The sequence below is a fragment of the Tinamus guttatus genome, unplaced genomic scaffold, assembly GCF_059628265.1.
Source record: "Tinamus guttatus ecotype Peru unplaced genomic scaffold, ASM5962826v1 Tinamus_guttatus_pri_ptg000416l, whole genome shotgun sequence".
Lineage (NCBI taxonomy): Eukaryota > Metazoa > Chordata > Aves > Tinamiformes > Tinamidae > Tinamus > Tinamus guttatus.
This window is the reverse complement of record NW_028288950.1, coordinates 643,202-657,006: the sequence shown is the minus strand read 5'-3', so window position 1 is coordinate 657,006 and position 13,805 is coordinate 643,202. Positions and strand designations below refer to the sequence as shown.

General features: G+C 39.6%; 1 protein-coding gene across 2 annotated transcripts in view; it reads left to right on the top strand.

The window, feature by feature from the left end:
* Window positions 1-13,805, top strand: part of TM9SF3 (transmembrane 9 superfamily member 3) — a 42,534-nt gene continuing 28,729 nt past the window's right edge. The window contains exons 1-2 of one of the 2 annotated variants that reach the window (XM_088531424.1): window positions 1-189; window positions 9,066-9,261. In XM_088531424.1, the coding sequence (XP_088387550.1) occupies window positions 103-189; window positions 9,066-9,261 (283 nt within the window). In that variant the 5' untranslated portion in view covers window positions 1-102. The remainder of the gene's footprint in view (window positions 190-9,065; window positions 9,262-13,805) is intronic. The other variant, XM_088531423.1, reaches the window with a different exon arrangement.

Sequence of the window (13,805 nt, the reverse complement as noted above, 5' to 3'; positions counted from 1 at the left end):
TGACGTGGCGGCGGGGCGGAAGTGGCGTCGTCCGTCGGCGTTGGCGGCGGGCGCGGGCCGGCTCGGCGGCGGCGGGGCCTGCAGCGCGCGCGGGGACCCGACATGGCGGCGCGGGGGCTGCTGCTGAGCGCCGCGCTGCTCCTGCTCCGCCTGCCGCTGCGCGCCCGCGCCGACGAGCACGAGCACACGGTGGGTGGCGGCGCGGCCTGCGGGAGCGCGGCCTCCCGGTGCTGCGCGGCCTCCCGGGGCGCCCGGGACGGCGCCGCCTTTGTGCGCAGGGTGCGGAGCGGGGCCGCTGCGGGCCTGGCCCTGCCCTGCGCGGCGGGCACTGCCGGCACCGCTGCCGCCGCGCCGAGGCGGGCGCTGCTCCCGGGCCCTTTCCCGTGGCGCCGGACTGGCTCTCACGGGCCCTCATGGGCGGCTGCAGGGGGTCCGGCTTGAAAGGCACCCGCGTGTCCTCGCCGGGGTCGCCGTGTGCGTGGCCGGCTCCGGGGAGCTTCTTTATGTTCTTGGGCAGCGCAGGTGGCGAAGGCTTGCGCTGTGCCTTGCTGTAGCTTGTGTAGGGTCAGACGAGCCTGAGAAGAGTTTTTGATGAAACTTGTGATCAGATATTTTATCCTAAGCAGTGCTTCGTTAGGAAGCTTCATGATTCGGTGCATTTTCTAGCCTTTTGAAAACTGTCTAGGATTGCTTTTGTTGGCAGCTGATGGATTCACTATTCTTGCAGTTAAGGTCAGAAACATTGGGGTGATACAGAGCAAGGGACGGTTGTTCTCTCCATTGCCTTATCTGTCGTGCTTGGGTAACAGAATCTACTTGGAGAATCCAGCCTTTGCCGAGATGGGGTGTTTTGCAGAATATCCAATATTTCCTTTAAGGCTGTTTGAATTGTGGGAGTTCCAGTCATTCATTTAATATCAGTAGTTCTCTGGGTAGAAAAATGTTTTGCAAATTTGTGGAGCTTTGTTTCTCTTCAAAAGTGATTTCTCTAACTTTTTTTAAGTTAGAGAAAAGACATTTTTAAATGTCTTTTTTAATTACCTAAACAATTACCCATGGGGAAAAATGGTTTTCTTGTTAAAGTGTGTGTGTGTGTATATATATATATTTCATATCAATTAGTCAAACTTTCAAAATCATAGCTCTATCTTTAATGTTACTATTCCAATACATACGATAATTGCTTTAGTGATTTAGTGATAGGCTAGAAATAGTTGTCATATGACTACGTCAAATGGTTGATTTGAAATCCAGTCTCCTTATTTAGATAATTGGATACTGTGATATTATATAGGAGGTTAGGAGTAAATGCATTAAGAAAAAAAAAGTTCATATTTTATTTAGTAGTACCCTGAGTCTGTGATTAAGACTCTTGGGGAAATGCTCCTTCAGTAAACTTTCATTTTTGAAACTGATTATGTTGGAAAACTGAATCTTTCTGCACTCTAGATGTTTTATTATGTTTTGAAAGCTCTGCTCACCTTTCGGGAAGGCAAAGAGAAAAAACTGATCTGGGAATATTTGCTTTTAAAAACTTTAGACCCTAAATTTCCCTGGCTTTAAGACTGAGTCCTCTTCATAGGAAGATGCAGTAGCATGCACTGCTATTCTCTTATTAATTCCTGCACTATGCAACTTTGTATTCAGATGTGTACCTAGTTGTGAGGAGATAAAGGAGATCGTTGTATCCTGCCAGAGCTTTTCAGCTGCACGTGTGCAGTATCTTACTATGCAAGCTGCGTGGAGGCACTTGAAATACTGTATGGTGCTCAGTGGCAGCAGGTTAATTTTTAATTTGCTTCCTGCAATTATAATAAGTCATGTAAATCGACTGTTAATGTTTCATCCATATCCTTTGTTTTATAACTGTAGGACTGCATAGACAAATATTATAAAAAGATAATTGTGCAGAGAAAAGACTGAAAATCAAATTCTGAAATTACAAACATTAGTGTATCTTGCGGTATTAGGCGTGGATACGCTTATCAGGTTAATAGCTAATCTTTTCAGAATATGAATGTGTTATCCTAAATTTGAGGTATCTTCAGTCCTTAGGGAATCAGTGAGATCATGAGATGAGGATGTAGATATTTTAAAATCAACAGTAAATGAAAAGAAATTGGGATATGACATTTAAAGTCGTCTTTATTAAGAAACAAAGCAGCAACGTAATTTCAGGCAGGGACAAAATAATTTATTGAAAATAAATTGAAAATATTTCAGCCTATTCTTTAAATTATTTTAGGTCTTCAAATAGCATTATGACCTCTTTGCCTGTTCTTGTAACTGTACCATTAACTTTGGACTTTCAGAAGTCCTAGTAGAGATGTGTTACGAGTTGCCTGATCACAATTTAATCTGATTTTGCAGTAGCAAGGTGGAGGTTTAGGGTTGGTGCAGCTGTGTCAGGTCTTTGCTCACTTGTTTTCTGTTGGTAAACTTGGTGGGTTTGAAAATAAAATAGACAAATGGAAAAAAACCCTTTGAAATAGTGTGATATTTCTGTTGCAGGGAGTGGGTAACATATTAATTCTAATGCTACTTTTAGTTATCAGCGCTGAGTAAGTGTGGAAATACTTGCTGAGTATTAAAAAGTGAAAGCCTCATGCCCTGGGCCTCAGAATTCCTAGTTTGTAATATGATTAAGTGCTTTTAATGGACATTAATGGGATGCTTTTAATGGGCAAGTACTGATGTAGTGCACTAAAATATGAAACTTTTTTAAAAATAGTATATAACAATACCATGAAGTCTGTGTCGTATCTGTAAAATGTCAGAGGAAAACTATTAAGAAACTTTTCAGTACAGATAAAATACGTCTTCCCATGAAAATTTTGTGCAGAGAGGTAACTTAATTCTTCTTGGAGTTCTTGCAGTTACATTTTGAAGAGGCGAAATAAATGTCATGAAAGCTGGACATGGCTGAGCAACCTTGCGCATGGGAAATGTGGAAGTAAAAAGGCTCGTTTTTGTCAACAGTGCTGCTGCTGTAACTGTGTTACGACCAGGCCTAAAACTCGGCAAGAAACATAGGTTGCTAGAAATAACCTGCTCTACCCAAATGAGAACATGAGGCTGAAAATAACAGTTAAATAGACTGTGGATATGAGCTGCGGTAACTGAGCGTTATCACAATGCTCAAGAGACAGAATACCCATAAGATACTGGGGAGCAGGTACTTCCTGCTCCTGCTGTTCCTTTTCTATTTCCTGTCCTGCACCTGTAATTTTGCTCTGCCATTTAAAGATGTTAGACCTTTTTCTCCATGAGATACATGTTGGAGTTTAAGGGAGTATATTCTGGAAAGCTTCACTCCAAACTTAGGTTTGAATAAAGGAGTGGAATTGCAAAGTATCTGAAAAGATTTTGCTGATTTAATATTTAGGGTGTGGTCCCTTTTGCAAAGTCTTTTTCATAGTTGAAAAAGAATACCAAAAAACCCTCTGCTACCGGTTTCGCATCCTTTTTTGCAGCCTTCCATTTAATGGCTGAATCTAGCCTTAATAGTCTTGTAGGATAAATAGCTTATTTCCATAGCTGCCATGTTAATTTCTACAGTTATTATCAAGAGAACATTAAATTGTGTTCCCTTTCACATGAGTGTACTGTGGAGCAACAGGAAGGAAAGGAATGCATATCCTGTGATCAAGGTAGTCCCAGTATTTCTGTACTTGAATTATTTCTGGGCCGTGGAGATGGTCTTTGGACTGAGCTTCAGCGTGGCGCACAGACCAGCGTTTGGGAGCTGTCCTTATTGCCAGCTGATGGAAGTCCACCCTTGGGCCTATATCATTGTATAGTCTTCTCATATCATTTGTTGTTCATTTTATTAGGCTATCTGAACTATATGTAGGATATTGTCTCTTTATGTGAAGCAAAACCAGAAGAAATTAGCAATGTGGAGGTAGCAGCATCTTAGTATTTCACATGTTTTGCCTCAGTGGCACCTGCTTAGCTGTCCTGTCGATAACTATACATTTAAGAGAACTCTGGTGGTCACCTGGCATGTGAAATGCTGTCTTTGCACATCTGATTCTGTGCGAAGTAGGCTCAAAAGAGAATGACAACATTGTTTCTGAAATGGCTTTACCCCACTACAGTGAAGTAACCATCCTTCATACTAGAAAGATTTGTGGTGTTGGTGTTCACAATGTATAAGCTTAAATTACTTTGATGCGTAAGTGTAACTCTAGATACTGTATTTAAGTAATTCAAATAATTTGGAGTTTACTCTGCAAACTGTTACTGTTATCATTTGACATGGTATTTCATAGGAACATATATTAATGAAGCCCCTGTTGCAGCCTTCGGTAGTTTTGGTGCTGCTGAAATAGGAATGTACTTGTTTCTTTCTAAAAGTCCTATAGCAATAATGGGTCAAATAGTGACTCAAAGCCTTTATCACTGTATGTGTAATGAGAACAGGAAATTTCTATTTAGGTTGGTAAGAAGCCAAATGCTCTGGATGAAGCAGCTGTAGGTTTTTAACTCTGTAGACATTTGACGTGTATTTTGAAAATTGGACATTGTAGCTGAGTTTTGCTGCCCACCTTGAGGGGAGTTCTTGAAACTTTTTTTTTTTTCCTTCTTTCCTTTCCTGGGATTTGGAGGGATCTGTTGTTGAATCCAAGTATTTTGTTTGCTGGTTATGTAGAGGAAGAGAAGGAAAAAAAATACTCTTACAGTTGTGATAGCACAAGGAAGCTTTATATTACTCTAGAGCAGTCTCTAAAGGAGATCATCAAACTTCATGGCGTATCTTATTCTGGGCTAGTTTTGACTATGATGTCCTGCTAACAGAAGTCAGTAGAATTTTGATTTGCTCTATTGCATTCAAAGCTCACAAGATAAAACCAAGCAGCAGCTTATCAGCCAGTATTACAGTAGGAGAAGGTAGAAGTGCAGGGTTCTTTTTTGTCACTTTGTCGAGTATGATTAAAGGTGATAGCTTTGTGATGAAAGGGAAACAGTTTTTCAGCATATTCCTTCCACTCTTCTAGTAGGCATGGTGCTACTGAGCTGAAGCTTTCTTTCTATATTCTGTGGCCCCTATATTTCGCAGTCTGTACAAGGCTCCAAATGCCCCCAAACAATCTATGCAGGAACATGCAGTAGTTGAAACCATTGCAATACAGTTGGTGAGAGGGCTGACCATAATCTCGTTGGTGCTACTAGAGTGCCTGACAGCCACGGCCCACTTGGAACCCCAGGGCTCTTTAGCAAATTGTCTTGTGAGGTCTTCCTGTCCCAGTGTGGAAGTGCTAGCTGTAAGATTCCCTTACATAAGCATTCTCCAAATCTGAAAAACCTCTTAGTGAAGTGACAGAACAGGCCCAGAAGATACTGTAGCTATCTTGCCTCAACAATTTTTTTTTCCTATAATTCTTTCGCATTAGCATTGACTGTTGTAAATACTTTGATATTGAGAAAGCAGTAATGCAAGAAAGCACTTGAATTCTTTGACAGCACTGAGCTCCTTGCTAACAAATTGCCCTAAAAATACAAAAAAAAAAAAAAAAAAGTAGTACCAGCCATTGGTCTATTTTCTCTTCCATCTCTGGGTGTTTTAAAAAGTGAAAAAGTGATACTGGGATTCAGTGGGGTGCACGAAAGGGCTTTGGCTGCCATGCCTCTTGGCTGAGTGGGACTGAGCAGTCAAGGCAAAGGTGAGTTTTGTGTGAAGGAAGCTATGAAGAAGAAAGTTTTAAGAAATTGAATGAGGAGGGTTGGCAGAAAAGAAAGCAGTTTCTTAAGCTTTCTGTAAATAAATTTTCCTGATGCTTTGTAATGGTGTGAAGCAGGATAGTGACAGACATCTCCATTGCAAGGTTGTAACACTTTGCACGTGAATTTGTCATACTGTCTGGATGTATGACAGTGCACAGATAAGAGTATCTCCCCACTGGGAGTTGGTCTGAAAAGTGCCATTTCAGATACTGGTTTTGAAAATAGGGAGTTTTCTTTCCAAAAGTGTTACAAGTGGGTGAGGTGCTGGTGGTCTTGTGTTAGTTTCTTCACTGTATGGGAATGTGATAGCAGTCAAGAAATTATTTCTTACTGAAATGGTTGTATCTAGTAATTACTTCTGCGTCTTTCTTCCACTTCAAAGGAAAGTATTGGCTACAACTAGACCCTTCGGCTTCTAGGTTTGAAGACGTGCTGTGTTATACCTGTCCTCGTACTCTTTGTTTAAATGAGATTATAGGTAACTAACACAGAAGCACTTTTAAACTTGAAAATCCATCCACCGAATTGAGCAAAATCTGACAAGTGTGCACTTAATGGATTGCAAATTGCTATAACTTAGAGACCTAATGGTTGTGAATGAGGCATAGCCTGGGAGTGCCAGGGAACCCTGTTATTTTATATGGGAGTCCTGACCGGTTTTCCCTTTAGCTATTTTGCTGTGATGGTTGTGAAAAATGAGAAAGTGACAAAAATGGAGTGACTTCTTTGGTTATGTTCGATTTGGGTGTGGAACTTCTAGAGAGGGTCCAGTGTAGAGTGACAAAGAGGATTAAGGGACTCAAACATCTGTCCTTACAAGGAAAGACTAAGCAAGCTGGGCCTGTTTAGCCTGGAGAAGAGAAGACGGAGGGGATGTTATCGACAAATACCTGAACGGACAATGTAAAGAGAATGGGGCAAACTCTTCTTGGTGGTGGCCAGCGACAGAGCAACAGATTATGGGTGGTGCAAACTGAAACATAGGAAGCTTCATCTCTGTATGAGGAAGAGGGTGACAGAGTGCTGGAACAGGCTGCCCAAAGAGGTCGTGGAGTCTCCTTCTCTGGAGATTTTCAAAATCCGCCTGGACACCACCCTGTGCCACATGCTGTAGGTGTCCCTGCTTGAGCAGCGAGGTTGGACTAGATGATCTCTAGAGGTCCCTTCCAACCTCAACCGTTCTGTGATTCTGGTTTGTGTCTAAGTTGTTGGTTTGTATCAAAGTTGTTGTATTAGAGGAAATAATGCTAAACTATGGTATCAGCAGGTTAACATCATTTTGAGAAAGGGCATAAAATATCCTGTAGCTATTAGCGGACGGAACGAAAAACAGAGGTGTGGCAGGATAGGAGGAAGTGAGGACCAGTTTGTCCCTTGCTGCCTTGGTGAGAGCCGTAGTGAGGATTGTGCTATCTACTTCCTCTGCTGAGTGACTGGAACTGTATTTTTTTCTTTCTCAACTTTCTTTGGAAGTCAGACAGCTGTGTGGTACGGGTATAACCTTCCTGGCCATGGGTGTAGAGGGGGAGTGTCTCCTTTATCTAGTTGTGTTGTTTCCTTTGCTTCCTCCTGGACGGTTTTTACCCTTTGGAGCCATTCCAGGGTGTGGGCTCCTTTCTCAGGCAGGTTTGTGAAGCTGCAAAGTGTTTGATCTCTGCTACTGCTGCTTGGAATGAAATTTTCCTGTTGGAGATAGCTCAAGGAAAAGATGCAAGACAGACTCTTGTGCCACATCGTAAGCAAAAGAGAGGGCCTCCTAGCTGAAGTGACATGTTGAGATAAAGGGGTTAAATTACCTTCTAAAACACACTTATTTAAATCCATGAAATTAACTTTTGAACACTTCAAGAGTTTTATGCATTTTGCATGTAGCTAATAATTTCTTAACTTGTTAAATTGTCAGTATGACAGTGATTATTCAGAGTAAATGAAGTTGAAGGACCTCTCTCCCTTTGTTAAAATAGAGATGCACAACTAAGTACCGTATTTTAACTATTTTCTGGAATAGTGATAACTAACTAACAACTGACTTTTCTTCTGTGTTTGTATATCAGTCTTAACAGTACTTCATTCCTGTGCGCTCTAAAAAAAAGTCCTCTGTTTATATGGTGATCTGTCTGTATGCTGGTGGCTTTGAGGCAGTGTTTTCTGCCCCAAGACTTAGACCAATATGCCTGCTGATCTGCTGAAATTAACACAGATGAAGGGGTTATCTTGAGTGAGTAATGCAGCTTACTTGTAAAGCTGCAAACCAGCAAACCTTTTATGTCATCCAGATGCTTTCAGATGTACTGCAAATAATGATTTTGGGTTAGTTAATTCTTCTCTATTCAAACAGTACCCGTGTACTGATGGACAAACAGGTCTAAGGATTATGTTTGTTAAAAATTAAACAGACTTGACAAAAAGGTTTTGTCCCCTAGTCAGGGACTTAAGTTTTGTTTGTTGATGGCAGCTGTGGAAAGTCAAGGGTGAATGTTCCTCCGAAGAATTTGATGGCAATCGCCAGACTTCTTGCTCTTCTGTAGGTTTTTTTTTTTTTTTTTTTCCTCTCCGTTGTGGTAATGTTGGAAATATGTCAAGATACAGACCTCCTATCTGACATCTTATGTCTTGGCTGCTGTTAAGTATACTACAATTGAATTTTAGTTCTCACTATAGGGCATAGTTCCCTGGAAATTTTGACCGTAAGAAGTTACTACTGCTTTGGACCATTAAGAAGGAGTTCCAATTTAGAATGCAGTATAGCTATGATTACTGGAATGAAGGAAGTCTGGCTTCCTACAGACTTTGAATCCTGTTTGGTTGATTTATAATGCTGTCTAAAACAAACTCATGGCTCTCAATGGTTGCCCCATCTGTAACATCTCTCTCATGGGCAAATGTCTTGCTTTGTTTGATAAGATCTTGTCTAACAAGATCCTCAGGTTATTTACTTCCCCTCGGTACCTCAGGAGGCACTTGCATAACTGGGCATGCTTTCACAAAATTTACAAAAAAAAACCAACAAAAATTGTTGAGATTTCTGCCTTTTTCCCCCAATTATATTGCTCCTTTTTCCCACTTTTTTAAATCTATTTTGTGTGACCATTCCTCCTCTTGTGGTACTTCTGTGACAGGCTCCTAAAAAGCTGTATGATCAACTAAAATATTTTTCGTAGGAAGACAGGCTGAAAGTCTTGTCACCTTGCCACCTGAAAAGAAGAAATATCAGACTGCTTTTAAATATATGTTGCTTATGATTGAATGTTTCTGCCTCTCTAGTTAGTATAAATAAGAGATACTTTTCATTTCATTTGCCTGGGTTTCTCATCTAACTCAGTAACTTTATCTTTCAGTACCAAGATAAAGAAGAAGTTGTTTTATGGATGAATACAGTAGGACCTTACCACAATCGCCAAGAGACATACAAATACTTCTCTCTTCCTTTTTGTGTGGGATCAAAAAAGAGTATCAGCCATTACCATGAAACCCTAGGAGAAGCGCTTCAAGGAGTTGAATTGGAATTTAGTGGTCTTGACATTAAATTTAAAGGTAAGCAATTGAAAGTGCATTTGGTCACTTAATTAAAAGAACAGCAAGTTACTACTGCCAGCTACTGAGTGTTTTTTCTTGCTTGAAACTCTCTATACAGTTATCTAATACAGATGGCTGTGAAATATGCTAAGTTTTCATGTATATCCCTTAAGGAAGGTGTTTGCAGTTGATAAATACTTCTGAAAACTGATTATCATCACTTTTTGTAAAGTAAAACTGACCTTTCAGAGTACTGCATGATTAAAGCATATTTGCAAGCTGAAATCTTTGACTCAAAACACATTATATTTGTAGTATGTGCTAAATGATTGCTCAGATCTGTAAATGATGTTGCACTAAGATGTTTAACTCTGTCCACATCTTTTCTCAGAAAGTCTTACCATAAAATGATGAGATGATATTAATATGAAAACTTGTTTCATATAGTATATTACATGATTGTTTAGGTATTTTCAAAAACCTAAGTCAGTTTCAGTAGGGTAAATCTATTTTTATGTGAATCTGTTATATTTGTGAAAAATGAGATGCAGTTGAAGGTGATAAAAGCATTTGACCCTTTTTCATATCCCTTGCAGGCAAAAAACATAGAATTTGCACTCTGTAATAATCAGTTAGGAAGATGTCATTTTTTTTCTGTCATGTTGAATATTTGCAGATCCCGTGTAGCAAGTGCTCAACATCTCAAAGCAGTGCCTTGAGACGGTGTTTGTTACTGGAAAACTCTCTTGTCTTGCATATCTTAGAGGAGGATATCAATGCATGTGAAGGGTATTGAGTACTACTATTGTTTCTCACTCTGGTCTAAAAAGTGCTTCTTGCTCATCCTGTGCCACTCAGGAAGGGCCTGGTCTGTTTGTACTCTTGCTCTCTACCACTTCTGTATCTCTACATTGTTTCAGAGATGATGTTTAACTGCTTTTGTAAATACATTCCTTGGTGTAAGAGGACGAGACTACTGCAGAATTTATCTGGAGTTTATTCATCAATACCCAGAGTCTAGCTGTCTGTAACTGGTAGTTACAGGCCTTCAAAAAACAGAACTTTTTGTCTATATTGAATTTAGTATTTGTTCATTTACTTACCCAATTTAGTGTCTATATAGTAAGTATTTTTTTCCTGTTTGAAGGACATGCTTTATTACATCACCATTACTTATGTGTTTAAAAATAATATCACTTTTTCAAGCATTTGCTTTCAGATGGGACTTAGTTTCTGTAAGTTATAAAAATCTATCCAAAATTGGATCTCTGAAATAAGAGACTTGGTTATGCTTTTGTTATAAGCAGAAATATGTGTTTAAAACCATAAATTCTTCATAATCTTGAAGCTGCATCAATGCTAGCATGTTTGTTTTAAAACAAATTTGGAGACATCTCTTTCCTTTAAGAAGCAAACTATATTGGCACTAAAACTGGGAAACAATCCTATCGCCAATTTGCCAGACTTGTATTGTCTTGAAAATATCGTTGACCTTGAGGGAAATAATTTCCAGCCAGCCTCATAGAATATGCTTAGAAACAAAGTGGAGAGAAAGGAGAAGTCAAGTAGCAGAAGTTCATTGTAACTGTAAAGACTAAGCAAAACTTCTATTATCAGACTAGGATAAATATCTTATTCCATGTACAGCCAATTATATGTGACTGCAAAAGAACATATGCAGCCTCCTATAGATGTCTTTTAGTTTAGATTTAATTGCCATGTTTCTGCATAGGAAACCTGTGGCTCCACGCAAAGGGAATGTGCTGTCCTGTGAGCACCAGGAAGGCATTTGACTTCTTTTGCCGTACCAGAAAAGAGAATAATAGACTTTAAAGAATTACTTATTGCTGTTGCTTCCTAGAGGAGCATTAGCTGTATTTTTTTCCTGTGTATTTCTGGAGGTGAAGCCACATCTATCTTAGTCTGTGCTGGGTCAGATTTAAGTAATATTCTTGAATTTACATGAGGACTAATTACAGGATGGCATATCTATAATCAGTTTTTGGTGAGAGATCTAGAAGGACTAGAGCACATCACCTAGAGGAGATGTTTGAGATCCCAACTAAAATAAATAACCCATGTTTAGTAGTTTTGGCTTTCATATGGGTAGGGATAGTGAAACCGATAGGTTTGTGAACCAAGCACATACATCTTATAATATTCATTTGTTCTTTTTTTTTTAATTAAGATATTGGGACTTCTTGATATAGACTGTTGTACTGGACCATCAGTTAATTTAATTTTTAATGGAAGCCGATGCAGGTCTGATACCTTCTAGAAAGATGGTGCATAGTATCTGGTTGATGACTAAATATGTGCTCCTGAACTGGGAAGCTGTCTATGTGCACTCCTAATTTATCCCTTCCAATCTGTGTCCTGATGGTAAAAGATGGAGATGATAATTTCATTGTTGTTAGCTGGTTTCCAGTGGCATTAGATATTTTTCTTAAAAATTGGTGTGTTAAGATTTTGTCAAACTGAGTTTGTGTCTGTGTTTTATCCTTTGTAGTAAGGATAGGGGAAGTAGATGCAGCTTACAGAAGTTCATAGAAATTGTTAGCCTGACTCTATTTATCCTTCCAAAAATACTGTAGTCATGGACAAACAGAGATTTAGTTCAGGAATTTTATATAAATTTGTAAATATATACATTTATAGCTTCTGCAATTATAAAAATATATATCTTCTGGGAGTTTAATCAGTGGAGCTTGCCTGTGTGCCTGTAGGTCGTGAAATAGTCATAACCTACAAAATTAGGGCTTTGTGGAAATTCATATTGCCAATAATGGAGGCCTGTGCTTGATGCTTGCTGTGGCGACTGCTGGGACACATCTACAGTATATTAATGAACCCATGAAGTAGTGTTTCTGGCTGAGGTTTAAAAGCATGTTTCATGAAAGGATATCTGTGACCATGTAGGATAGCTGCATTTCCTATTTGTTGTGAGTATGGACGGTGCTATTGTCACAGGTCTCAAACCTGAAAAAATCTTTAAAAGAAAGTAGGGAATTACTACTATACTCTTGATAACTTTAGGTCTTCATTTAGTTTAATTCTCTTGACAGTCTAAATCTAGAATAATGATGCTTTTCATGTAATACGTCACATTCTTTATTGAAACATTTGCATTGACATCTTAGGTAAGCGTTACACCTAAGTCCCAGGGGAATATTAAATACATTGAACATTGTTATCTTCACTGAGAGAATGAATTTTTGGCATTACCCTTAGTACAATACCAATTAGAGGAAATTTGAGTTTGAAAAGGAAACTCCTTGCTTAGGACTTTTCTGCAGTGTTTCTAGAAAATAAGACAGCTGTTTAGATTGATGCTACATGTCGTACTAAGAGATGGGCAGATACCATAATGAAGGATGTGGTTTGTATATCTAAGAAAAATCAAGGTAATCTAACCATTTCAAGGAAGCTTGAAATCTGGCATAATTGTGCCCCCTTTTGTAATGAGTCTCATGTTTGTGCTATTTTAAAACTTTCTGAATGTGCTACTGGTGTTCCCAAGGCTGCGTTAGCAGACGCTGCCAGTTCATCCAGGTTACGGTCATAGCTAAAACATGCAAAACCTTAGATGTAGCAATACCACAGTAACCAAAGTACAGCCTTAGGCTTCCCCAGCCACTGACTGCTGTTCTAAACTACTTCCCCTTAATCGTTTAACGCAATGGACATGAGTGTAACCAGCTAATGAGAATTTCTGCCCTGTAGCTAACCCATGGCTTTGCTGTTGGTGACTGAAGGAAGGAAGGAGAACTTCTTTCTGTTCCCCTTGCCTGGGCTCCTGACTGAGCTGTTCATGGTGTAGAATGGCTGAGGGTGAAGTCTTGTAAATTAAGAGAAATCTTGCTGTTGGTTTGCAAGATTTGTATGAGTTTACTGACTTTTTGGGTGTATGCACTTGAGTAACTTATGCTCAGCTGATTATGGTACTGCTGTGAGATCTTGTGATGTTCTGAATATCAAAAGTAAAATCCATACAAATGGGCAAAGACAGCTTGTGGTGGCCTGCAGCAATCTGCAGCCTGAGTCAGATGTGATGACAGCCCTTCCCCTTCAAATAGTTTTTCTGAATCTCTTCTGCACAGCAGCAAGAGCCAGTGCTCACATCTGCAGTGTTAGATGCAGATTGACTCGTTTCAGTTAGCAAAAAGATTCCAAGTGGCTTGAAACCCATGGAGGTACTTGAAATACAGTTGTAATCTAATGCCAAATTTATTTTAGATAGTAAATACAAACACTGCTGTACTCTGAGTAAAAGGGTCTCTAAATAGACCCTTTGTGTGATTTTTTTTTTTTCTTTTGGTAGTGGCACTTGCTGCTATTCCTGTGTTGTCCCTCACTTGTACTTGTACTGCTTTGTGTACCTGTGGGATGGATAAGTCAGGGGAAGGATCCAGTTAAAAATAGCCAGGCCGCCCCTATCGTTGCCTCCAGACCAGACTTGTCTGCTGGGCCAGAATGTAATGCTTCATTTAACAGTTTCTACGGGGTTCTCAAGTACTTTTATTACTGTTTAGTTTGTGATACATGTATTTAGTTTGACCTCT